At 42.2% G+C, this 27,852-nt stretch overlaps 1 protein-coding gene across 1 annotated transcript; it reads right to left on the bottom strand.

The window, feature by feature from the left end:
* Positions 1–2,209: 2,209 nt before the first annotated feature.
* On the bottom strand, positions 2,210–14,485 carry RCN1 (reticulocalbin 1). The gene is made up of 6 exons (XM_075712711.1): positions 14,259–14,485; positions 8,760–8,953; positions 6,982–7,160; positions 6,375–6,435; positions 3,227–3,426; positions 2,210–2,317 (listed from the first exon to the last, which is right to left on the bottom strand). The coding sequence occupies exons 1-6, from the start codon at positions 14,483–14,485 to the stop codon at positions 2,210–2,212; spliced, it is 969 nt and encodes a 322-aa protein (XP_075568826.1).
* Between the last annotated feature and the right edge of the window lie 13,367 nt (positions 14,486–27,852).

Raw genomic sequence — 27,852 nt, 5'->3', positions numbered from 1 at the left:
CTGAATTTCAACAAGAGTTAGCAAACAACCTTCCCTTGGGCTCCAGTGAAAATCCTTGGCTTAAGTACCCAGTCTGAGCTGCAGTTTCACTTGCAGGAAACAAGCTTTTTTTGAGGTCTTTTAAGGTATTGTTTCCTGAAACAGCAGAAGATAATCTAAATGCACAGAGAGTACTGCAATTCTGTTACCAAAATATAAAAATGTTAAAATTTAGTCTGAAAGGACTGCTACAAAAAAAAAAAAAGCTCTCAAGATTGTTAGGATTACTGAATACAATAAACCTTTCCAAATCCAAGTCATAAACAAAACAGATAATCTTTTACATGTGCCAAGATACAATTTTATTGCTTCTCAGATAACACTGCACTTAGGCATTTATTTAACTTGAGGGTACTGGAAGAGCAAAACGAGTTCGCTTATGTCTTATGACATTTGTCCTACTGTATGTTAGTGAAAGAGGTAGGGAGTTTTCGGAGACACTGCTGGCAATGTCATAAGAAGTGCACACTGAAAGCTAACTAATTGTGCTAGCAAGAACATGTAATCTCTGCCAGACTCTGATATCTAGGTTTGTCTTCAATTGGAAGATGTAAAATATTTCACCACAGCTCTTATATAACCTTATAAAAATGACACTGTTTATGCAGGTCACAGTTCTGCATTGTCTCGTGATGATTTTCACAAATTTGTTAAATTGCTGAAGTATACCACAACCCGGGAGTCTCAAAGTTCCTCTCTGGACGGTTGTGTGCTCAGCAGTGTGTGATGCTGTACTCCAAACCTTCAAGGAACCAAGTGAACTGTGTTGTGGAGCCCTAATCTCCTAGTATTAGTGTTCAGAACAGATTCTAGTGATAGCAACTACGTATATTGGACTTATGTCTAGCTTTTTTTTTTTTTTAATGAGGTGAAGAAGAAACAGTTGGTGCTGTATGTCCAGCTGCTGTTGGTAGATGACCACCCAGCGCTGCAGGAGCTGCCCATGACCCAGTGCTTTGGGAACTACTGGCTTGGTTCCCGCTTTCACATCATCTCTCTATGCTAGTCTGTTAGTGTTATTGCACCTTCATAGTATCAAAAAGAAATATTGGTTTTATTGTGCTTATTTTAAAACCAGTATATTTAAAAACAACCAAACTTATCTACGTTGGTTATATAAAAATATACATTATACAGTAAAAAAGAAAGCACCTGTGTGGAAAGCTTACCCCCTTCTTTAGAAGGAAAGCTGTCTTCATGTCGTTGCTTCAGTAACACGTACTTATACGTATATACATACAAAACTAGAACTTTAGCCACATAAATCTGTCCTCTTATGTGGTACAGAAGACAGAAGGCCCAGAGGGGTGATATGTCTCATTCTTTCTCCATCACAGAACTGCTGCCATTCACACTGTGTGAACAAGAGTCTGGCTTGGCTAAAGTGCGAAAAGCGTGAGAAAAATTATGCTCCATGTGGCATAATTCCTCCCAGGAAACAGCATAACCAACAGCTCACAAACAATTGTACGTTATTCTGTTGTCAGAAGGAGCAGCTGTCACTATGAACTCTACAACTCTCACTGAGGAATGCCGGCACAGGGTGTTGGGCCACGTGTGCTGTCTCTGCACTGTGATGGGGGTTAGAGAGAAGGGCCAGTTGTACATGTTGCACTTGTAAAGCTACGAGCCAGAGGGCTGCTAGATACCTTCTTCAGCACCTCTGGCCCAAACTGGGAAAAAAAGGTTGTGGATCTTGTTGCGTCAAACCTTTCCTCTGGATAGGAGGGTCGAAGTATAACTCTAAATTGTTACATGCTATTAAAAAAGACAACTTTTAAACATTAGGTTTCTTTCTAATCCTAGCTGTATTTCACTATAGTAAAAGTGGGTATTTGAAGAAAATATTTCACTATTAAAGATCCTTGAAATTATGTTTTAGAAGTGCCTTTTCCAGGTCAGGTTCTAATCTATTAAGAAAAGTTACATTTTTATGTTTTCCAAAATAAAACTGTAATAATTAGATATTGTATTTAACCATGTGAAAAGAGTAAAAAGCTATCTCTATGTGGTTTCTGAGGTAATAAGCTGGCATGTTAAAAATATATTAATGCAAGTCATTCAGTTGTGAGTGTGTCTCTTGTCCATCTTCCCCAAAAAGAGGGGGATGGACACGGTGATTTCAGTAAAGTGGAGAAAAGGTCTGTGGCATACTGGTTGGCACACGGTATCATAGTTCATCATGGTTTCTTGTGAGGTCCTCCCCGTAATTAGTAGCTTGACTTCCAACAAACATATTCCAGTTGTCTAGAACCTCCTCTTTCGTTAGTTTTTGATCCTGGTGGGAGGAAAATAAAATCTGTGTAAGAACATTTTCAAAGCTAAGTAAGAGACACACCAGAACAAGAGCCCTGGGAACTAGACAGTTCTTCAAAGCAGAAGACTGCAGGTTCAGGAATCATTGTTGCTGTCGTGGTGAGTGAAATTTGGACCCCAGTGAAAGGCAGAAGTCCCACTGGCTTCAGCTGTGTCAAACTGCTAACTGAAAGTTCTTTGTAATTCACTCACTGCCAAACAGTATATGGGTTATCTGGTACGCAGTTTTGCCCTGTGGTTTGGTTTTACCTTCCTAACAGTAAAACCGAAAATCCTCTGGTGTATTTTGTTGAAGATGGTTGCTTATGTTAACAATTTACACACTTGCTGTGTAAGAGTATTTTGTTTTTTCAGGTTCCAGCTTTGCTCACATTACACTTCTGAAGATCACCATCTGGGATCTACTGAACCATTAATGTCCCACGTTAGAGTAAGTGGATGCACTGAGCCAGTCTTTAAGTCAAAGATGTGTGTTTGATTATAGAAATGGGGTTTTTTTGCTACCTCCTATGTAATGTATCTTTACGTTTTCTCTTGCAGTCTAAATTAGCGTACAAAAACCATGACCACTCTTAAAAGGAAAAAGAATATTTCTACTGAGTTAAAACTGCCAGGTTTAAGATGATAAATAATTTCTTATCTAACTTAATGAAAGCCAATGGGAATTCTAGAGCTGATAAACTACATTTTACTACTTTTACTTAATTGGCATTGATACATTAACGCCCTAGCAATTCTAGCCTCTAAAACTCCATTTAAAGTGTACTAGTATGAAAAGTTATTAGGAATAATCACTTGCTAGCTGATATGTTTAAAAAAACCTCACACCACCTTATATAACTTTAAAAAAAAATACTAGAACACTAAGTACCTTGTCTACATCCGATTCATAGACTAAATGCCTGGCTTCAGCTAGTGCATGATCATAGTCTTGTGGGAGAATCCAGTGCTGAATCTCCTCTTTGTCCATCTTTCCATCTTTGTTGAGGTCACGAAAATCTGAAAACTGTTCACGCTCTGTAATCACCCAGTCAGGCTCTGGTCCACCCTCTTCATTTGCAAACATATCAGCTGGAGAGGAAATAAAGGTCTTACTTGAGTCATATTTAATTTGCAAATTATGCACAAACTAAAGGCATTTGCACAGCGTTCCACAGCAGAAGACCAAACCTTTCACTCTTTGCACAGCGTTTCTTTGTACAGAAAATGAAATGTGGGGTGTAAATAGAGTAGCTGCGCGTATCTTCTCTCAGGCCTATTTCTTCACTGCTGGTGATTCTGTCCTTTCTTACATTACCCTTCCATCATAACTGTGCACTGCTGGTGAGGCTAACATGAGCGGTGAATGTGTCCAAAGACCATCATCCATTGAATTTCAGAATGAAAAAAAAATCTTTAAGGATCTTTTGTTAAATAGCAATCATAAGCTTTAGTGCTGGGTTCAGTCACATAGGGAGAAAGGAACTCAGCACTTTTATCTTGTCCCTGCCAGCAAATGTCTTTGTGGATAAGATCAGACTCCAGCCAGCAGAGTCGTTAAGGCAAAAAAGGCACAGGGGAAATTTAGGAAAGCAAAAATTGGTAAATGGAACGTGAATGCTTTTGTCCTGCTTTTAGAGAGGTCTGTGCAAGAGAAATTCATCTTAGTAGGTGAGTCCTTTTTTAACCATGCAGTGCTGCAGCACACTCCAGTAGAAGGTGTTCCTCTCCAAAGACCTGGAGAAGTTATTATGAACCTGTGGTGCATTCTGTGGGAGAAAGCACAGGCAGTGCACTTGTCATAGATTAGTACCTTGGGATTGAGTACCATTTGTGATATAGGATGCATAGAATACATACGCGAGCTGCTCTGTACATCAGTCCTGTGCTATATTTAAGAAGCATCAGTAGGCAAATATCACAGTGGCAGCGGCTATCTGTGTAGAGTTGGGAGAGTAGCAGTGATTACTAAGAGCAAGTGATTTGTATCTGTTCTTTACAGCATAGGCCTTCCAAATTATGAGTAGTGTGTCTACTTTACTCTTCCAGTCACTGTGGCCAATCAATTGTTTCCTGCTCATCAGGGCTGCTTACTTCTCAAGCCTTCTACTTTTCTGTTTATAATTAAAGCCTGCTTTGTGATACTACTCGTATGCCTTTTGGGTTTGGTTTTCAAGGATGTGCTAAGGAAAAGTGCACCCCACATGGATGGCCAGAAGCTGGCTGTTATCTATAGGAAGTACAAATGCTGGCCTCAAATCTAGGAATAACCTCCCGCCCAGCCTGCAGTGTGAGCGTGTACACTAGGCTGAAGTTATCTAGTGGCAGAACTGTCCACAGTGTCCCTGAAACACTCTTGTTACCTGCTCATGCACAGTAAGAATTTAGTTCTCTCTGTTTAACACGACTAGGGATATTTTGCTTTGCTGCTTGTGTAAAATCTCAGCCAAATTTTGTAAGAGACAAAATAGGAGGAAGGAAGGAGGAGGAGGGAAGGAATCAATTGTTCTATAACCTTCAGGAGATTTCCCCATCAAATACCTGATCTAGAGACTGCAATTTTTGGACTTCTTTTTGTTGGGCCTTAAAAACTACCAAAGAAGAGATTTGGTTTTCTGTTTGTTTTTTAACCTCAGCTTGATCAGAAATAGAAAAAATTATATCTGAAAAAGGGAAGTAGGAATATTTTAAGCATAGTTTTCCTCAACTCATGAAGAAAAGTTCAGACAACACATTCACTTTCTTTTTTCATTTTTTAAAGTGCAAATTATATTGTTTATTTGAAGCAACTGACGTCCTGTCAATTTGATTTTTATCATCCTTGCCAATGTGGGGTGATCGTGACTAGAACATTCTATGTTCCTATCTATAGAAGACAAGAAAAACCAGCATTCACATGGTAACAAATGTTGACAATTACCTTATAATTATATGTAGGTAATGTCACTGAATGAACTGAAATTACTGTGGAAATTATGCTGCTCTGTTATTTCAGTCATAAATGAATAGCATTCACATTCTGAGGCTAAATATAATTTACAAGGAATAGAACCCCCCTGCCATTAATTAACGTGTGTATATTGTTCCTGATTATATGTGAAGTGATCTTTATAGCACCACTAGAAACAGAAAGATTCATCTGAGTTTGCACCAATGCTTTCCTGGTGCTACTTTCTTGATTTAAAACCCATCAAAGTGAGTGCAGTGGGACAAGTTAGCTTTTGGTATCACCATAATGATTCAAAAGGCTAAAATGTATTATGTACTGCTGATCTCTAGTCCTGCTTCCGTTTTGTCTTCCTAGGTCTAAGTGCAAGACAGGAGGAGCTAACTGCCTAGTGTGACTGAAGTTTGTGCAAATTAACTGTGACTGATCTGCTGTTGATGTTTCCTATTTTGTTCTCTTTCTGCCACTGAAGTAATGCACAGCTGACTTTCATGCACTTCACATCTTCTCTGAGAATCTTAAAGCTTAGTACTATCTTTACGCAGCTCTTTTTTAATGCATCCTATATTTCTAGAAGAAATATAATGGCATCACCATACAAACCATTAGAGAAGTATGGGTTCTGACTTACTAATTAAATTAGGAAAACAACTAGCAGAAAAGAGGTGAATTTTCTTCTTTGCAATGCGTGCTTCCCACCTATTTTGCATAGTCAAGTACCATTCAAACTTGGGAAGAGACTAATTCACTTTCTGATTCTCCCACATTTCTGAACAATGCCTTCAAAAAGCTATTAATGCAGTCAAGTAATGGAGAGTATTCCTGTCATGAAAAATATTACTCCAAACCATCTTAGCCAAATTATATGAGACTAAGAGGAGGATCTTACGCTGTAAGGTGCGAGGAACCTTTTGCTAGTGATGTTGCTATCTGCCTAAAATTAAATTAAACTTTCTGGACTGGACGGTTGGTTTAAAATAGTTTAACTGGAGCACAGAAACGTTCATCTTTGGGTTGTTAATACTGCTGCAAATTTAAAAGAAGATTGACAAATGGACTGGAGATTATGTAAGAAACAAACCTCAACACTTACCAATGTACTCATCTTGATCCACAAAACCATCCTCATTTTTGTCTATGTCTTCTAAGGTTTCCTGGAAAATAGTTTTGCATTGAAGTAATCATGAGAGAACTGAGAATTCTGGCTACTAGCCTCTTTGATCATTTCACATTTGAGGCCTTGACCTGCCCTTGTACACAGGCAAATGTGCTCTCACTGATTCCAATGTGATTGTTGTTTACACAATGAATATACAAATATCCTTTCATGTTGAAAAAATTCCCTGTACAGGAATGAACTGGACACCATGCTTAAGTTTTAAGTTAGGGCCAGATACAAGCTTGCATCAAACACTTAGTTGCTACATGTCAGCATGCCCTTCCTTTCATTTTGGTGTTAAGTCCATGCCCCAAGACTGTTTCTTGATTCCATTTAGGAGCTGTCTAAGTGCATTTAACAAGTCTTGTACTGAGAGCTCTAAATCAAGTGAATTTCATGAAAGGCATCCCTTTCTGTTCCCCACTTGGCTATTATGTGTGTGTCTCTTTCTAAACCCTGCATGGAAAGGTTAGAAAAACATTTCAAAGCTCATCCAAAAAAATAAAAGTAAAACCAATGGCATTGGTTTTGCTCTGCTTACTAAGACAACAATGTTTTTCATATGCTCAAACTCCTCTGGGTGAAGGAAAGCAGTGAATTCTTCACGAGTGGCAGCTAAGTCTCCATCCAGATCTGCAGTTTTGAATCGTCTTTCATCTCTGGGCAGCATTTTTTTAAAACTGTGCTGATCAGTTGCATCTTGGAATTCTTCTGGATTTTCTGCAAATTAATCAAGATGATCTCAAAACTATGTTCCTTTTAAAACATATTTCCACAATGAAGTACCCCAATTTGCTGTTAGAGTTTACAATACAAAGGCTCATTGCCAGAATAGCTGCTGTGTTAAAATGGAACTTCTCTTTCCGGTGAAATTTTAAATTCAGGGGTCAAGCACTTCGTCTGATTTTTAAAGGTCACTTAGTAGTATAGGTAAATGCCCAAGTAAGCCTTCTGTTGGAATCCAGGACAATGGATTTTGCAGTATTGTATACCATCCTTCATAGATTTTTTTTTTTTTAAATCTGCTTTTACAAACACTGCTTAGACAGTATTTGGGGTAGATTTCATTCACAGAAGTTTTATTCTTCTTAGAATCAGTATGATCTACACAACTTTTCAGTTTCAAAAAGCAAGCAAACCAAAGGGAAGTGTTTTCAGAAGCTGGCAGACTGGCTGAAATTATGTAACTGCTACGTCTCTGCTACAGGGAACCTAAAATTATTTTCAGTTTAAAACAATTACATTTTCTCAGGGTGTTCAGTGGCATAAAATGGATGGTATTTGATATAATTTTTAAAATAGGATCACTAAACTGACTTCAGATGTGAAAAATACTTGTATTATAACAATTCCATAATTCGCATGTTGGGAGACAAACACAGTCGAAAAACACTAGGCCAGGAATCACCGATGGGAATTAACACAAGATTATGTAATAACACAAGTCCACAATGTAGTAGCTGTTCTCCGAATGCTGGAGATTACAGAGAGCAAAGAGCTGAGAAGGGCTCCCAGGGATACTGCTGCAGGGATGGTGTGTCAAATATTTCCTTCCACAAATGTAATAAGCTCCATTTTAATCTAAGGTAGACTTTGGAATTATTGCTGCTACTAGAAGCTTGCTCCAGAAACAGCCTCTATGGTGGGTAGCTATTGTCTTCTCACTTCCAGTATAAGTGGTCAATTAATACCAATTTGTTGTTCTGTCAGCGCTGCCCTTTAGCTTAAGTGCTCTCTTCTCCTCCTTTCCTTTCACTAACTTATAAAAAGCAAAAGGAATGTAGGTGGGGGGAAAATGATTCAGGTATATTTTTTAATACTTGTTTCTTTTGCCTGATTTGTTAAGGATTTTCATTTGCAGTTGATCACAGTCTGAAGCATGATATTCTGCAAGAACTGTTTTAATCAATAACTTTGCTATAGCTTAGACCCATCCTAAATTTTTACCATCTAGATGTTAAGAGTTTAGAGAGACTGAATTAACAAATACTGCTTAATTACACAATATATTATTTTTTTAATTAAAGTACAATTTTTAATGTTAAAAAACATATATATTTCTAACAGGAGGAGACTTTAATTCAGCTTTGTCAGTACATTTAATAATCCCTCTGCAAAACCTTCTGTGTTCTGGTGACGCATGTGGAAATGGCTGTAATAAATAACTAAGAGGTGCTTTGACCTCTGAGGATCTATAAAATTTAATGCGATTTTCAGGAGTCCTAAATGTGACACCAAACTCCTGTGACTGTAAGGCATGAAATCATGCCTTATAATCTCAATAGTCTTTGAGCATATAATCTGAAAATGTTATCTTACCTAGATAATAACCGTATGTGGCTTGTTTGTATTCTTCCCAGGCAATTTTATTGTCCTTGTTTAGATCATAGTCTTTCCAAACTTTAGCCATGTTTTCATAGATATAGCGTTTCTGTACCCGTTTAATCCAGTTTTTTAATTCCTCTGTTGTGAGATAGCCATCCTTGTTGTCATCTATTCTATCCACAATTTTCCTGTAAAAAGAGATCAGCATCCTTAAGAGTTGACAGAAAAACAAACTACGTCGGTCCAATTTTAGTAATCTTTATTGGCCCTGATTTTCTACAAAAACGCAGTGCCTAAAATTTATAAAGCTGCCCTACTGCTGAGGCTTTCTTGCATTTGGCAGGTTTTCTTAAGGGATACGTCTCTATTCATTATTCAATATTGCTATGAATAATTGAAATGGAACTCAAACAATCAAAATTAGTGAACAAAGTACCTCAGATAATACCTGGATTTCTTAGGTTGTATCTACTAACTTAGGGGGACTTCTTCTTCACTGTTGATAGGGAGTGGCCATGCTGGGCTCAGAGTAGGAGACACTAACTTCGCCTTCGGAGAAAGCCTGTACTGCAGCTTGGTGGAGGCAACCAGGGCAAAAAGCTAGGATTTCGTGGACACCTGCAGTTTCTCCTGTGGCTTTCCAGCAGACTGACACTAGGGTGGAGTGAGTTATATGACTGTGCCCACCTCTCTTCTCCTTTCTATTCTTCTCTCCCACTCCCTTTCATTCCTTCCTTCCACCCTTCCTTTTTTCTTTCTCCATCTGTCTGCCTTGGTCCTGTGCCTCTCCTCCTCTCTCTAATGTTTCTTTCTCCATCTGTGCCCCGCTCCCTGTCCCCTCTCTTCTTCTCCCTGCCCTCCATCCTCCCCCTAACTTTTTGCCTGTATATATCCGTACCGCTGCCTGTCCCATCGTTTCTTGCTACATCCCCCTGCCCAGCTCGCCGTCCCGTTATTCCCCTCTGTCCCGCTCCCTTTCTTCTCATCCTGCAGCCCAGCGCTGATTTGTCTTTCTCCCTCTCTTTGTCTGATCCGCGCCTCTCTTTTTCCCCTCAATCCTGCTGGCTCATTCCCTATCTTTTTCTCTCCCTCCCTCCCTTATTCCTCTCATGCGGGTTCTCTCTCGATCTGGCTCTTGGGCTCCCCGCTCATCACTTTCTCTCTCTTTCCCTCTGGCCATGCCAGGTGGGCATGTACACCATGTATGGGCTTCCCTTCCATTCCTGCTCCTCCACATCTATTTCTTTTCTTTCTTTCCCAGCAAGAAGCAATTTTGCTTGTGTTGCCAGGAATGTCTGTTATGAGCTAAAGCAATAGCTAGTCTGCAGCAGGTCTCCAGTCATTGCCAACAGTTGGGCTGTATAAAGCTGCTAGCCTCAAGTCCTGTTGAAATCAGGAGTGAAGGTACTGGCATACTCCCAGGGAAACTTCCATCTTTGAAGAGTTCTGCACACAGCTGCAGATAAAACTGACCTGAAAAACTATGTTAAAAAACAGAGAGGCAACACTCTCCTCTGCCATTTAGGTTCTCTGCAATAAATCTCTCAAGGCATGCCTATAATTGCTAAACACCACCAGTCTGGGTTTGAGCTTGCAAAACTGGCTTCTGTCCCAGCCACAGTGGTAGACCAGATGATAAAAACCTTTATCTAAAATAAGAATGCAGCTTTAATCCCACAATGGGTAGGTAAGCTTGTCATAGCGTCATTATATTCTGGGCACTGACCTGTGGGAACCTATGTACCCTACTCTTGGAACTGGGGCAGTCAGCACCACATCTCTTCTGTGCATCCAGATTGGCTTTAGGCACATCAGCTCTTTTAACCCTTGTATCACACTGCTCATGAGGTATAGGAGCAAACTGTGTGTAGTTGCACCGCACATAGTTCACTGACCAACTTGAGAGAATCTGAATGACCATTTCCCATAGGCTCACACACCATGCCTATGGACAAGTTCTATGTCATTTGTAAGAAGGGGTAAGAGCAGGAGTTGACGTGTCTAAATCCTGACTTGAGATTGAACAGGTGAGCTCCCTAGACCTTTGTAATTCAACATTTTGGTTCTCCACAAAGAAACTGACCCTGGCCAACTGGAACTGCTCAACTAGTGAAGCAATGTCTTTTCCTAAGCCTTAGTTATGAAAGTGGTAAGTAGAGTCAAATGACAGCAGCAACTTCTGCTGAAGTTCCAACAATCTTGTGCGAGTCTGACAGTATCAGACTGAATTTATAAACATGCTATTTCTGAGCTATGGGGGGAAAAAGGGGGTGCTGAATTTGTTTTCTGAACTAGTAAAGTATGAATTAACTGACTGGAAAACCTTTTCTCTTTTGTATAAATCTCAGGGGGAATTGTCTGCCAGGGGTCCCTTTCACTACACGGTGGACTGTATTTGTCAATGGATTTGTCCCACAATGAATTTGATTTAATTGGTTTAGCTGATGTTTGTTTCTATTGTTAAATGTATTAGTTATAATAAATGATTCTGCTAGTAGCTCTTTGGTATTTTTAACATGAAACAAGTCAGGACTGTTTACCAGAAAATGTGTCGTGCCTCTTCCTTTTCACTTGTACTCCTGTATTTACAGGTCCATTGCATCCACGTGCGCTATTTCACTCTGCCTCCCAGTTGAAAATGGGGACAAAGAAATAGTCTTGCCTACAGGCTCCCGAAGGTATGGGTAAGAAGCTATTGTATGGACTGTAGGCCTCACTTTTTATACTGATAACTACCCGTAAAATGGCTCAGGATTATTCCAAGTTTTGTAGCAGAGCTAATGTACATTGATCAGACCGAAAAGCCTTAGTGTCTTTATTTTAAATAGTTGATTCTTGAATACAGCAAAAATTCAAGGAGCATGTTAACAGACACAAAATGCCAGCTCATACACAGGAATTTACATGCACAAGTGTGTTAATACCTGAAAGCTTACTTTCTCTCTTTAACTTAAGGATTAGTTTCCCACCTCATAATAAAGAAGCTAGAGGGCACAGGCAACAGGTACATACAACCTGCTATTACAGGGATTTAAGCTGCCAGTCTGCAAAGACATCTGGTGATGAAACAAAGTTGGGGCAAGGAAATCATTGCTATGAAGCAGCTGAAAGAGGAAGGCTTCCCCTCCACAACCTGATGCGAGTACAACTGCATGCTGATAAACTTTGGCCATGGCCTGTATAAAGAACAGAGACATTCATATTGTGAGGATCCAGAACCATCTTCTGTGTTCTCTGAAAAAGACAGGCTCATCACAACTGGCAGGGAGAAGGTTCAGAGGACTGCAGCCCCACTTCCCTCCTTCTTAGCCCATCTCCAGTCCCTTAATGCAGTCCTTGGATGCTGCACCCGGATTATGTCATGCTTCTCCAAAACCAGGTGAGTTGTGGTACTGCACATGCATGGGCAACATGTGGTTCTTCCCCTGTGAAGTGATCCGGTATGGGAGGACAGGGAGAAGGGATGCCCCTGTCATGGAATCTGTCATAAGGGCAGGTGCACTCCCAGGTCATGATATGATTATGGGCTGGTATGTGCCGCAACATCAAACCAAGATCATACTGTGCAGCTACTCCTCCACTAAGGCTGCAGGTAGTTGAGTCTGCAGGGCTTTATCTGTATACTAGCTAGTTCTTTTTTGTTCGCTGGAAGAAGGTGAGAGTAGCTTTGCTGTCTAGCCCTGGGATTCCAATCCCAGCATTGGTCATTGGGATGACCAATGCGCTGCCACACTTCCTAAGCAAGGTGAAATGACTTACAAATGCAGCAGCACGCACTTTGGTTAGAGCAGCAGACTGTATGTTCTGTTTTCTCCCTGAAAGCATTTAAAAATAGCTTTTCATTAAGTGTCTTCTTCCTAAAAGCCAGTCACTTGCTGGGAAGTGACACTATTTGTAACCTTCACTGCAGAGGTTGCCCATAACAAAACTGTTTTTCTCAGTATATCTGATTATTAAACCACAACAGAAAGAAGAAAGTGAAATGTTTTAAAAATCCTCTCTCTCCTCTACCTCCCAGTCTGATATCTGAAATTACAAGGTTAGGAAATGCTGAAGGCTGTGAAACTGTTCCACAGGGCCCCCCAGGAACCACATCTCTGATGTTCTGCTGCACAATGCTCACTCCGCAATGTGGGCTTTGGTCTTCAGAGGGACGCTTTAGTCACCTCCATTTAAAAGGTTATTGACTGTGGCTGTAGCTTAACATGCCTGTGTCACATCTCCAAGGTCCATACAGTGAGATCACTAAGAGTTAAGCTTCCTCCCTTGCTGAGTTAGTGTTTGTAAAAGCTGTTTAAAAGCAACTCTATTGTTAAATCGTATCCCCAACTGAAATATCTGTACTTGTGTAAGTACAAGTGTAGACCAATTTTAGTGATATGCTTTATGAGAATCTAAGTCATAGATCATGTATGCTGTGAACATGGTTTCTTTTGCTCCTTCTTGAAACAACGTGGATGAAATTGGTCATTTCTGATAACCATTTTATCTGTTTACTCACTGAGATACAGGTAAACAGTAGTGACAGCTTCCAGAAGGATCAAGAGGTCAGTCTGTGAGGCAACAGTGATACTGCACTAAGAGCTTATGATGGAACTAGACAGACATACAATGAGTAAGTACCACTCCCTATGGGAGTAAAGGCAAAGCTAATCTTAGTGAGAACATGCAGATATTTTAAACGATTTTCTTGTTAGTAAATACATAAAAGAATCTTTCTTTAACTACGGTTAAACTTAGTTCCAATCAGTGATCTGACTCCTTGTAGATGTAAAGGAGGGAGAAGCAGTAAAGTAAGGCAACTGTTGCACTGACTGTTCTTGGCATAAAGAACAGTATGGAAGCAAGGGCAACACTGTAAGACAGCAGGCAAAGATGTCACAAGTGGAAAAGCTGTGAGAAGATGGCTTCAAGTGGACTTGTAAATGGAGCTGTGAAGAATAAATGGTTTAAACTTGATTCAGACTAATATGGTCCGGGCAAGTGACCCAGAGGTAAGGAGCTGTAGCAGCAAAGCCCTCCAGCAGTGGCTGAGGTCTGTCCAACAGCGGGCACAGCACCGCACGCAGCAGCTCCCTCCACGAGGCTTATTGCTGTAGGACCAGAAAAGGCAGGAGAGAAAAACGCAGAAGTGATGAACTGTTGGTTGCTCCTTTGCAAAATCAGCGGGGAGCGAAAGAAGTCCGACCGAAGAGGTATCGCTGGCTGTGCAGCGGTACGGGGTACTACTCCACGGCCCCTCCAAGCGGGACGGGGCCAGCCTCCCCCGGGGCCGGGGGGCTGCGGCGGGACAGGCAGCACCCAGCACCCTCCAGCCGCGCTCCCCAGATTCGGCCGAGCCCCCCGCCGCCCCCTCGGACACGCAGGCAGGCAGCCCCACGCCGCCTCCCTCCCCCGCGCCCACCCCGCCCGCCGGGCCCTCCCCCTGCCACGTTTCCGCAGGCCGCCGCGCCCGGTCGCGACAGCGCGGCGGCCGCCGCCCGCGCCCCTTACCCCAGCCTGTCCCGGCTCTCCTCCGGGCTGAGCTGGTCGAAGCTCCGCGCCTCCTCCTTGCCCAGGAAGGCTTCGTGGTCGTACTGGAAGCCCGGGCGGTCCTCGTGCTGCGCGGCGCCGGGCCGCGCCCGCTCCTGCCGCGCTGTGGGCTTGCCCAGCCCGCCCGGCAGCGGCAGCGGCAGCAGCAGCAGCAGCGCCAGGCGCCAGCCCGCCCCGCCGCCCCCCATGCCCCGCCGCCCCTGCCCCGCGGCCGCCGCGCACCGAGAGTCCCGCCGAAACGGCGGCGAGCACCCCTCCGCTGCCCGGCGCCGCCCGAGGCCGAGGCCGGCCCCGCTCCCGGCCCCCGCCCCGCCCCGCCGCCGGCCCCCGGGCCCGCTCCTCCCCGCGGCCGGCCGGGGGGCGGGCCGGGCGCCGGTGGGCAGCGGGCGCCATTGGGCAGCGGGCGGCGGGGGCGCGGCGCGGGCCCGGCCCGGCGCCACGTCTGCAGCGCGGCGCGAGCTGCCCGGCCGCCCAACGGTCACCCAACGGCCACCCAACGGCCGCCGCGCGAGCCCGAGGGCCGCGGGGCTGCGAGCGGGTTGCGGAGCAGGCCGGGGGCGAAGGGAAGCGGGCAGCCTGCGGCCCCCTTCGCTCCTTCGTCCTCACTAAGGGCCGAGCTCATTCTGGTGAAAAACCAGGTCAGCGCAAAATAGCGGGTCCTTTCTGTTTCTCTGTTACTCTGTACAGTTTGTTCATCCAGAGTATCACGCTGATGGTCTCTGCTGTCGTGCTAAATTAGTTAGGGAGGGACAAAAGTATGATTTGGTTTTTTTCTTTTCAGGACAAGCAACAATAAGGCCGCAAGTAAAAAAAAAAACAACCAGAAGCGTGGCTCTGTCTTGAGTGTAACAGCAAGCTGATAGCCCAAAAATGTCTGAAAAAAGGTTGTCAGCACTCTCGTAGAGGACATTTGTCATAACAGGGTCTCTATCACTGTAAGGAAAGCGAACTCAGGATCCTGGAAACTAGGAGAGAGAAAGCCCAAATCATTTAGCACAGAAAAAGGCTTGGTTTTTTCCTTAAATTACAAGCTCACGATTGTAAAGAGTCTCTAGGCGGAGGTAACTGAAATTTGCACCTAATAAATTTCCTTTTCCTATGTTACATCCTTAATTTACTGCTAAGGAGGATTGTCATTGTATGCAACATGTTGCGTATTGCTGAGGGCTCCTGTTTTAGACTATGTGACCAAACTCTGCAGATGAGCATCACCACCCAGGCGTGTCTGTCCGTTGTTACTTTGGACCTGAAGGTACTACTAGTCTCAAATTGCAATGTCTGATTTGTCAGCCCACTCCACAGGGTATATAAACCGTATTTACGATGTGGCCTTTGGCTGTACCACTAACGCTGACGTGCAAGGTGCTGAACCCAACCCTGGCCTCCCTTCCACTGTTGTTACACCAGTAGACATCCTTTTGACCTAAACCTCATGTGTAGCTGAACCGTGTCTGGCACAGGGCTTGACTGTAATGACAGCAAAAAGGCGGTGTCAGAGACTTCCACATCTGCTGTTTTCTACCTTTTGTGACTCGTGCAAAGTGTGAACGAGAGCCATGCAAGGCTAGCGGTGTTTTTGCCTCAGAACCATTGGTGACAGTAGCAGATTTCAAACATTTAACAGTCAGAGATATGTTGGTTTGTTACTTAAGTCTAGGCAGAGCAAAACACTAATGCACCCTTTTCACTTCAGTCCCGTGAGCTGCCCTTTGTGTTAGGCCTGGATAGGCTGTCTTCTAGGTGTGTTTGTACGTCCTCAGCTGAGCAACTGCTTCGGTCGTGTTTTGGTGAGAGCTGTGATACACGCAGGTGGCAGCTTAAAAATGGTTCAGCTGATCGTACCAACTGTGTTTGAGTTTACAAAGCTAGTGAGATGCAATACTTTTATTGTTTTGGGGTTTCTTTGTATTAAGCATATACCTGTAAAACAAAGTTTTCATTAACATACTCGGGAATCTCGTGTTTGTGCAATAATTCAGATACTGCTCTTTTTTTTTTTGTCTCAGTCTTCTAATGTTCCTGTCCCTGATTCCCACATCTATAATATCATTTCTAATGTTATTCCAGAGGTAAGGCTGTGCTGAGGTGCTGAATTTTTACCTTCTTGATCCACATGGTGCTAGAGTGTGCTGTTAGTTAAGAGGTAAGTCATTTGCATGGGTAACAGGTATGTTTTACTGCCCATTCATCCTATCAGCATTGTAACATTGTAGCTTGATATTTGATCTTAGTAGCAGAGGAATATGAAGTTATTTGAGGGCGGTGGGAAATGAAGCTGTATGTTCTGTTGTCAGAACAATTTGGAGCTGCTTCTGTGAGAAAAGCTACAGTGATAGCAATGCAGAATGGGCTAAGTGCATACGTGGTCATTCATTTGAAAGCCTCCAGACATTAGGAGGGTTTGCCTTGGGGACATGGGTTCCGGCCATTGGCACATTTTAATTTTGCCCTGTGTTTGGATTCAAGAGTGAATGAGCCCTGAAATGCAATGATCTTATGAAAGATGGGAAATTATGAATGTTCTGATCCCTCTAGACTTGGTCCAGGACCATTGGTAATAACAATAAAAACGTGATTGATCCAATATGACTTTTTGTGGAAAAGGAAAGATATTGCGATCACTTGTTCTTAGATGGCTGAAGTCTTAGATTTTAATGCTGAGAATAGACTGCACGTTTAGTCAAAACAGTTGTTGATTCGGTCCGTCTTAGTGTTACAAGTTTTTTGTATCACTCAGATTAACTTCTACAGATTTTGCCATTGGGCTATTGTGACCTCATCAAACACCTTAAACTCTCGTTCCTCTGTGAAAAGTCGTGCCTTCTACTCATTTTACTCAATTCACAAAATAATAGAAATTTTCTCTTAAATCCTTTATCCACAACACTTGTTTCCTAAAATGCTGGATAATCTTCTCTGAGATATTGGCGTTTTCTGGTTTTGTAGTATTACTATGAACATCTCTGCTGAGAGAAACCTACTGCTACTGAATGATTAATATTACTTAGGTTTAGAGTTTAAGGTGCTATTTTCGTAATCCACACTTCTTCCAGTAATGTGTCTGAGTTTTATACACATAAGGTTTCTTTGAAACATTGCAAAATACCAGGTCTGCAACATCGACAATGTTTTTTAGCAATACATTTATGCAGCAGCAGGCATGCTGGGTAGTTTATAAGCTTTTAATGAAGCCCTGGCAGATATTAGGGTTTTATGGGCTGGAAAACAGTGCAAATCAAAGAGCTTTGCTTACTGTTTATAGTATTTTTCCCCTGAATCTAACAACATTTATCTCGCTTTTTCCATCTTGCATTTTGCTCTTCACATATTTACTTTCCCTTTCATGGATATATTTACAGTCAACAAACTATTTTGTATGAAATATACTTAGTTTTGATATGGCTGTCATCATGTGGGTCCAGTTACCCAGCTAAAGCCAAAGAAGACCTGTTCCATATCCCACTATGTCTTCAGTCTGCATTTATACTAATAAGGCTACATTTATATCTTGCATCTTTAGTCAGTATTTCCGGGCATCATTAATTGTGCCTTTCCTGAAGCCATGTAAATGATCGCTAGGGGATGCCATGTTTTCTGACTGCCTGCTGGCTAATACCTGTTTGTATCATGCTTTCAATAGCAAAACTCTTCTCAGACCATATCACCTCTATCACTACATTTTTCGAGTCCCATCTGCTAAAATATACAAAATACTTGATGGCGTCATAGTGTAGCTTTCTAAGTAAGGACCTTTTTGTACTCTTACTTACATTTGAAGTCCATATTAAAACTAGAATGAGATTCAGGCCTGAAGACTGAGTCATAGTTTGGTTTGAAAGGATATGGTGAAAGTAAGAGTGATGTAGCACCTAACAGTTTTAGAGTGCAAATATATCTTTGGTTAAAAAGTCAGACTGCAAAACTGCTTGAAATCTTCTGCCTCATCAAAATCTTTACGGCCTGTGCAGCATTCCTAACCATCATGCAAAGACACACTTATCCTGACGTTCATACTCTTCTTCTTCTGTCCTTTGCAAAATTCATTTGTTTATTTCCTGCTCACATGCAGTGCCTCATGGAGCTTGGCTGCATTTACATAGAGATCCCTATGTAAATAGGTAAAGCACCGATACACTCACTGGTTTTCTCATCAACAAATCGAGTACATTTCAGAGTCTCATGTAGCTACGATTAATAGTCCCCTGAGGCAACCTGGAGGAATGAGAGAGTAGATTTAACTCGGCTGTCCAGGCTCTCATGGTGGCACTTTGTTACCAGGGAACGATGGGTTTCTGGGGCTGGATGCTGAAACACAAGGGAGCTTAACTTACACTTGGTGAGTGTAGGGAAGTACCACCATTGTTAGGGTCAGCATGGCAGACTGCCTGGTTTCCTAGGGAGAACTGTGAAAGGATAGGTCTAGGAGTAGAGCCTGTTTCAGCACTGAGAAAATGTATTCTGCAGCTCAGTTAGGGAGAATGGTGATCTTTGATGATAACCCTGCTAATATTATTATGAAGTAGAGATAAATGTCTGTGAGAAGTGGATGATTTCTAAGTATGCAAAAGAAGAATGTGTTTTTCAGAGAAGTTAGAAATGGAAAATATAACATTTTTTTCCTCAATTCTACTATACTCTGTAAATCCAGAATAACTAAATTATAGTATTCCTCTGTACACAGAACATATGATTGGTTTGGATCGATATGAGACTAATGTATGTCACCTCAAATTAAATTATAGAAACCTATTTTGTATTTTCCAGATTTGTATTTTACATTCCAGTTAGCCTAATATGCTTTACTCAGATCATAGCACTAGCACTATGTTTCAAAACCTTGTCTTTTCCTTAGGGCACAGAACACCTTCATCAAAGTCGTTGAAAAATTTCCATTGACACCAATAGACTGCAGCTCAAGCTGTTTGTATACAATGCTGCTGTATTTTATTGGAAATGTAGTTGTAGCAGTATTTCGGAATGAGCTTTTTATGTCTAATTTATTTTTTATGATCTAGCATTAGATACCCTGTATTTGTACTTTCGGCCAAATTCTGTTACGTGTTAACTGCTGTCTTCAGCTTGGGTGTACAACCGTGGATGGACTATAACTTTTGTCTCAGCCCCCATGGGAAACTAGAAGTTAGGACACCGGCGCAAAATCAGATCCCAGCCTGCAAATGGCAGCAGAAATATTGCAGGGGGAGAACTGGGGGAACTTTCAGAGAACCACTTCAATTACACTTAGTTTTGTCCTGTCCTGACTAGATGCTTCATCACACCACCACGTCCCTTTTTTTTTGCATGGGTGTAGTCTACATCACTCCCTCCTCCTTCTCTTCTTTTCATCTTTTTGTGCCCAGCGTGCCAGAAGCAAGTGTCTTGACATAATCTACCCAAAATAATCATGCCATTATCATGAGGTTGACAACCTTGTTTGCTCTGTATGATAGACCACTTCTCTTGCTCTGTACCTTTCTCATCTAATTGCACTGTAAACTCTTTGGGCAGGGATTTTCCCCTGTTTCTACTGATTAATTTCTGGTTACTCCCACTGGTTAGTGTTTCTATTGATTTTCTACTGAGCCTGTGCAGTGTCTGGCTTACTTGGGCATGGTCTGAGTTGGCCCTTAAGGTCGTGTTGTCAATACGCATAGTTAACAACCACTTTAGATCACTCGGGAGCACTCTCGAAGTTTTTCTCTTATCAGGAATCTTTGTGATTAGTCTTTTTTCAAACATTTAAATTTTCAAGTGTATAAAAAGATCCTTTGCTTCTGACAGCATGAATCTGTGCGCTGTATGTGCAATTTGCCCTGGTAATTACTTATGTATGGTGATAACCATAGCAACATCCCAGGTAGATAATGTCATGCAAATTACTGCAGCTCCAGGGATGGAAGATGTTAATATGAGTATGTACTCGCACCCCTGGTCTTCAACATTTTGCAGCGACTCTCCCTTCCCCTCCCCCATATGTGGTGTTTTTAAATTTCCTTTCCTCACTGTGATTGGGAAGGAAAAGAAAACCTCTTGCTATTTTTCTCCTTGGTATTCACACAGAAGGAGGGGGAGGGTGGTCCTTCAATGTTTCTGTCATGAATAATTTTGTATGCATAGTGGAAATTCCACAGTGTATGTGGGGCATAAAAGTCTGGAGACTTGGATACACTGCAGGGCCGTGTTGTGCTTAAACCCAAGTTCTTGCATTTGTAAACACGGAGTGTGAGCATGTGGGGGTGGAATTGTAGCCACAGATGTTTGGACTGAGGTGTAAACCTCCTCAAATCATTTACAGAGGATATGGGAGAGCAGCTTTGTTTTTCAAAGCAGACATGCTGTGGCTGAATACTTATCAGGGCCAGAGCATTGTTACTGAAATGAAGAAATAGCAGAGAGGAAGCTGGTAACAGTTATCCCTTGTTTGGTCATAAGCAACAGAAACAAAAAAATCTATATGAATGCTGATCTGCATATACGCTAGCCCTTGTGTAACCTTAGAACCCTGGAGGTATGAAAATAAGGTAAGCCTCTAACCTGCAACTAGAGTCTTTTGTTAAAGATTAAAAAAAACAGGCAAGAAAATTGGTTAAGTAAAGGTTTTGCTTTTCTGGGGAAGAATGAAATTGTTGCTGAATTTTTTTGCTTTGTGGTTAAATAGTGGGAATGTGGGTGTTAGTCCTGCAATCAGTGCTGAAGTTACTGATTACTGAAGGCTGCACTGCCCCAGCCGTTGATGAGGAAATACCCTGATTAAAGAGGGTGGAGATTTGTGGAGAGTCAGAGAAAGACTGTGCAGGCAGCCAGAGGCGCATGTAGTCAGATCCCAGTTTGTAAGGAAAATGTTCCCAAAGCAAGTTGAGCTATTTATTAGGCCAGTACTGAATTGTCTTCATCATAAAAACATGGTGTCTCTCAAACAGAACCATGGTGGGGAGCAGAAACAAAATTATTGAAGTCACTAAGCAACTTTATTTGTGGTAGAGGTAGTAGATGTAGAGTGTTAATTAATTGGAGATTAAAATACTGCCAATCTGTATCCCCTGGTATCTGTACAGGGGTGTTAGCCACTCTTACAGGTCTGCCTACAAATCCCAGGTTGTAAGGTTTAATCTTTTCCCCTCTAATTTCTCCGTGAATTAGCAATTCAATGCTTTGCCCAATGGTAGCACTGACAGCACTGTTCAGCTGTGCCAGCCTGCCAAGAATAGCTATTGATGGCAGTGGAATCTGAAAGGTACCCATGTCCGGGCAATCCAGTTTGTTGTTAAACCTTGCAACAGCGCTTGGAGCTACAGACATCCCTGATTTACACTGGATTTTTTAAAAAAACATTTTCTAGGATGCCCACCTAAGAAAAACAAACTGCATCAGAAAGAAATATATAAAGTCAGGCTTGCTTTTTTATCTGATGGAAACTATTGAGCCTAATTGTCTGCTGGAGTTTTTGCCTGTCTGCTTACTTTGCATACAATGGACATTACTTTGTCATTTCTGTATTCAGTATGTGATTGCCTGAGGATGGCCTCTGCTTAGACTCCATATCACATTGAAGGGAAGAGTAGATGCCTTGGAATTATAGGGAAAGCCAAACTGAGGTCCTGGCAAGTTAAATACACACTCTTTTCAAAATGCGATTCGTAATATCAGCACTGCTAGGCCTCCTGAAACCCTGTTGATAGGCCAGTTTCTTTGACTGACCAATATCACAGCCAGACAAAATATTTGACTGTAATTATTCAGTCCTCTGCTTTCCATGGTTAGGATGTCTTCTTCAGGACTGAACAGACCTCTTCCTAAAGTTCAGGGGACAGTGGGGATCATAACTGGTATATTTTTTTGTTTCCTTATGGTCTTGTTAAAGAGTATATCTCTATGGTTTTGATTTATTGTTTTTATTCACAGAGTGAGGTATTATTAACACTGGACTAAAAATAAAAAGGCTGCAAGTAACCTAGGAATGTCTGAGAAATGGTGTCAGTTGTTAATGAGACTCATAGCACAGGCATTCAATTGAAGATCTTAAAAGTTCATCACAGAACTGCTGACATGGCGAATCTTCCCTCAGAGCTGCAGTATCATTCCAACACAGGGAAGAAGGTGTGCATGAGAAAAAATTTGCCTAGCTTAATGCCACATGTGGGGTTAATGTTGTGTTTAATGATTCTGGTTCCCTGCTCTAGGAAGGATATTGCCTTCCTCCCTGCACTACGTAGTCTCCACATTTTTATTTGCCTCTAGCTGACAAAACTAAGGGAGCCTGCTGGCATGTGAAAACCCGCTATATTAGCCAGCTGTGCAGTTTGTATTTAGCAAGTGGGTGTATTTTATCAGAAAGCAAAGGAAATAATAACATCAAATTCATATGTCAAAAAAGCATGTGCGTTTAATAAATAATAATTGATGTGCATGATTTTATTTACTGTCTCTTCTCCTCACTTTTTCCGCCTCGCCAGTTGCTCACCTTTGCTAGTTTATGACATGATGTTCAAGGAAACATTGCGTTATCACATGCAGCAGATATCAACGGAGAGAAACTGGCTTGCCATTAATAATAATTGTAAAACCAACCCTACGGTAAACCTTGCTTTTGGCCACAACTGGCTCCTGGGAGCAGAAGTGAAACATCCACAGCTCTCATCTGTTGATCATTTTTAACCCAGGGTTAAAATCTCCATGTGCAGAGGTCAAGTGTAGATGGGGCTCTTCATAGGGCTGAGAGATACATAAAGGCCGTAGCTGCAGAGCAACCTGGAATGTAGGTACCCAGGGGAATGGGGGTACTCAGCTTTCTTTCCTAGCTTTTCTTAGGGTATCATTAAATGGCAAGCTTCTGGTTAAGACTGACTATTTTGTGTCAGTTGTGCCAGAGGAGAAATGGCACAAGAAGCCCTGGTAGCAGTTCACTTCCTGAAACACCCGTGGATTCCTCCGTCACTCCTGTAGAGATTTCTGAAAAGCTGGTATGGCTATGAGCAACCGTGGCTGTGGGGAACATGTTCCAGTGGCTGCCTCCAGGTTCCTCCTATCTCTCAACCTTCAGATTTGGCAGTGGTTTCCCTGCTAGGATTAAGGTCCTCATTTTGACAAATACCAGGGCCTGACAAAATAGCTTGCAGTTCTACAGCAAGCTACATACAGCAGGAGTGCTGCACGCTCACACCTCTCTGGTTTGAAGCATAAGAGGGAAGAAACATGGACACTCAGCCCTCAGTAGGCAGCTTGGCTTTCTGGGAGAAGCAGAACAGGGCTGGCTTGGAAATTAAAGGGACAAACTGCCTCAAAGCTTAAACATTTTTTATTGCTAATATACACACAATTACATATAGTAATTAAGTACAAAATACACATAAAATATACAGCACAATTACCCGCTGAAATTCAGCTACTTCAGCATAGAGGCATACCAGCTGCAAAAGGGGTCTGTCCAATGTCCACTGAAATCAGCTGAAAGCATTTTAGTAACTTCAGTGAGTGTGGCTTAATCGCCAACAGCGCAAAACGATGCTGCGCAGCTTTTAGGACGGGAAGTGCAGTATGCTGTAAGCCATATTAATTCCTTTTGCTCTTTTTTGAATCACTAATTTTTATTTAAGTTTATCACACAAACAAATCATAAACCGCACACAACCTTACGTGCAGACATAATGTACATTACTGCAATAACAGAGAAGCTGTGCTCTTTTAACCAGACAGATGAAATAGAAATAGGCATATTGAATGAGTTCTCCTCAGTGAAATGTTCAAATGCCCTATTTTTCCAAATCTTTAAATTCTAACTTGTCTGTTAAGGATACAAAAGCGTAGTTACACTAAAATATGCTCACAAAGGACAACATATCAACTAAATTTCTTCAGACAACAACATACGAATGTCCAAGACTTTGTTGAAAGACTTTCATACAGGGCCTTGCACTCAATAACTTCTCCGAGTTTTGTTGTAGATTGGCTATTTGGAATTTACAAACTGTTCAACCAGAATGCACAACAACTGCAGTTTTGAGTGTGTATAAGTAGCACTCATGTAAGAAGGGTTTGCTGCTTAAATATATTAATTAAGGGAAGTCTACATTTCCAATTATTGTTTTGTTTTGTAGCCATCAAGGCCCAAGCACACCAGTTCCTAACTGATTACAAGTATAGCGAACTGGATAGGCAAAGCCAAAACATCTATGGAAAAACACGTTAACGAGTGCCAGAATTGTGAAGTGAATAAGAGATTATTTAGATAAACTGAGTTACGAACAGAAACTAGCTGTAGTACATAGTTGTAAATGTCAGTGAACCAGACAAACTAATTCCTTGCCTGTGAAGTAATGTTGGAACGCATATTATATGCAGTTTATGTTTAAATATAAATATGGGATTACCTTTTAGGTTGTGAAACAGAATCGTATAGGCAACAAACATTACATCTAGGGTCTTCTGTGAGTGAAAACTGTTGTGTCAAATACGGTTAGTTTAGTAGGGTTGATGGGCTTTACTCAGGGTTCCTAGAATTTATCTGCCAAGCATAAATAATTATTTAACAACTAATAGGGCAAGGCCAGAAATATAATAGCTTTTATGTTGAAATTAACATCAAGTGATCTGTAGACATCTGCTAAGCAAGCCAAATGTGGTCTATGTGCTGTATGTTTTGCCTCACTGCCTCAAAATAACAAGCAGTGCTTATATTTGGAGGGGCAGTTTTCCTTGTTGAAGTGGAAAAAAAATGCTCTGATAGAAAATCACTTGCACTGTTAGGATCAAGTGTGCGATGAACATTAAATAGCCCTACAAATTTAAATAACGCTCGATGCTGAGATTTCAGCCTTGCAAATGCTTGTTTCCTGATGTGTGCTTAGTGTGGTTGAGAGGGAAATGAAAGCCCTTTCTTGTTAGGAAGAAAATAAAGTATCGCCCAGTATATTCCAGCCCTTAGCTGTTGCAGCTTTCTGGGGTCCAGTGAGTGTGGGAGCCTGGGCTCCAATTAATTTCTTTTTCCAAAATGACCAGAAGGGTGAGGGAAGCATAAGAAAAGCCACAGAGGAGGCCTGAAAAAGTTCCAAGTAGCAAAGACCCCTTCCAGGCAGATACTGGCTGTTGCCTTGCAGAGATCTGCACTGTGTGCGTAAGTGTTTGGGTTATGTGGATGCCAGAACAGAAACTGTGCTTCCTTTGCTTGAGAGCACCACTGTTGGCATGGTTTGTTTGCTTTACTGGCTGTTGCAGTTCATCTGCTTTCAGGGCGAACTGTTCGATCTTTGGCATCTTCTCTAGGGGTCTTGGCCTTTTCTCTGTTTTAAAAGTATTAGAAGGAGGTTGAATTGCTGAGTGGGGAACGTAATCTTTGTGAGGCAAAGCCTAAAGATGTTAGTAAGCTGAAAGGGCTGCACTGGCAATTTACCGTGTACTATGCAGGAATGAATGAGAGACTCATATTCATTGTGCTTATGTATGCTCAAGTTCTTTATGTCCATATTTAGATCTGTTAACACAATAAGATTAAGCCAACTTGACTTTCTTGAATGAACAAAGCAGTAAATGGCAGAGCCTAAACAACAGACCCCATAAATGTGTACTACCACCAGCAGCATGACTAACACTGGACCCGAGATCCTGCGGGGTTTGGCAGTGGCACAGAAGACGCTGTTCTGAACAAGCTGGATTCCCTTTCGTACAGGAGCCTTGGCACCAACCTCACTGTAAGCTGGCTCGGGCTTCTATGGGGGCAGTGAAGGCTGGGCTCTGCGCTGGACTTGGTGTCTCTGCCCCAGGCTTTCCTGAATACAGGAGTGCAGCCTCAGGCTGCTCTTGTTCGTGCTGCCAGGAGTCCCTGGGGATTTGTCTGCCAGATGGGTTAGCCAGAACACACAGTGCTGCAGCCAAAGTCAACTTCCCCCTGTGAGGGCAACCACAGTGAGGAAATGTCAGTTGCTGGCTGTGCCAGTTCTCGAACCACAGCTCACCCTTCCTAGCAGGGATTTCCCCAGCAGATAAGTGGCAGCAATCTCTGCCCTGTGCTGGCAACTCCAGAGGACAGAGTTAGAGGAACAGGACAAAGTGTCTGGGGGAAGAGAGCTGTTGCATTGGCAAATCCAGACTTCTTCACAGGAGACCAGGTTTTGACTGTGACATTTTTCTCTGCTGCTTCAAAGCACAAATGATGAGAAGGAAGAAATCCCCTTTGCAAAGGCTTCCTCTTGGATTTCTGTATTGGACCAGCGCACAAGGGAGTTAGGAGTGTCCTGAGGAAGGAATGCTACATAATTCTGTCCATGAATGAGGCTCCTGAGCACTGCTAGAGAGAGCAATATCCGAGCTGGATGGAGAGAGAGGACCACCAGTTCTGTTGTTTTGATATTGCAGCCTTGACTGCAGCAAGGACTAAGCATAGGACATTATTCTAGGTGGTATAGTTGGGCTTATTTGCAGGCATTCGTCTGTGGTGGTGCATTCGTGACAACATCTGATGTGGCTGAGGAAGTTTCTCTGTGCCGTTTGGTCTTGGCTTTCTGTGGGAAACGTGAATTGCCAATTTCACATCACAACATGTAAGAGCTCCTGGGCTGTGCTGAAGGTGCGCAACAGCCCATTCAGCTTTACTCAGATGATTAGGTTACTGCTTTAAGTACAAAATACATGGCAAAGCAGTCATTTCTATGCATGTTCTAGAGTGGTACATTATTGCATTTTAGCACTTGACATGAGTACTTTATACACAGTCACTGCTTTGTCTTCCATGAAAAACAAACCCCTCTACAAGCAGATGCAGAAAGTCCGCTAAAGATTTCCTATTATTAATGTTTACGGCATTTGTTGTAGTGCTGCCTGTTAATTACCACATTTAAGAGAGTGTCCTTCTTCTGTGAGGGGTAGGCGTCTATTTGGAATGATACTTCTTGAAAAAATGTTGATACTAATTCAGCATTGCTGCAGTGTCTCGAAAGATTTGTGGTCCTGATTCTGCTCTCAAGCAAAGTGCAAATGGGGACTAAGCCTGCTGAAGAAAGGGAAATTGGCCTGGTGTAAAAATGGCTTTGGGGGAGAATCAGACCCTCTGATTTCAAAGGCTCCTTGCAGTCCTAGCGCAATACAAGTCAGTGAGAAAACAGGCCATGTGTTGGAGGGGGCACACTTGCTAAACTGGTGAGGCAGGGACGGGCCGAAGGAGTGTGTATGCTAATCTGAAGCTCTGCTTCTAGCATTTACCATTGTTCAGACAGTAACTTCTCCCTTCTCTTCCTGTAGAATGCTTCTACTGTAGCCAGGCATTTTACCGGGAGTACAAAAATTGCTGGATAAAGAGCAGTGCTTTCTTTTGTCCATTTTCTCTCTGAAGGTGACTCCAACTGTCTGTTTCTTCCTTTGACTGTTCCTCATGCTTCCATCTGGCCATTTTTTCCTGTGTGAGTGGAAAACCCTGATATCTCTCCAAGCTCAGACACTGTGGTCATCAGGGAGCTGTGCATGGCCCTACACTAGGGGCATCATGCAGGTGATGGAAATGTGAGGAAAGGTAGTGTCACTCAGTGGAAAAAAGGTCAGGCGAGTCCTTAACTTGGCACCATGTCCC

The sequence above is a fragment of the Pelecanus crispus genome, chromosome 6, assembly GCF_030463565.1.
Source record: "Pelecanus crispus isolate bPelCri1 chromosome 6, bPelCri1.pri, whole genome shotgun sequence".
Classification (NCBI taxonomy): domain Eukaryota; kingdom Metazoa; phylum Chordata; class Aves; order Pelecaniformes; family Pelecanidae; genus Pelecanus; species Pelecanus crispus.
This window is presented reverse-complemented; position numbering and strand designations above follow the sequence as displayed.

Coding starts and splice junctions, on each gene's coding strand:
- RCN1 (XM_075712711.1), bottom strand. CDS start 14,485: ATGGGGGGCGGCGGGGCGGGCTGGCGCCTGGCGCTGCTGCTGCTGCTG. Junction 7,161..8,759: donor CACATACGGTTATTATCTAG/GTAAGATAACAT, acceptor ATTAATTTGCAG/AAAATCCAGAAGAATTCCAA. Junction 6,436..6,981: donor TGAAAAACATTGTTGTCTTA/GTAAGCAGAGCA, acceptor ACTATTTTCCAG/GAAACCTTAGAAGACATAGA.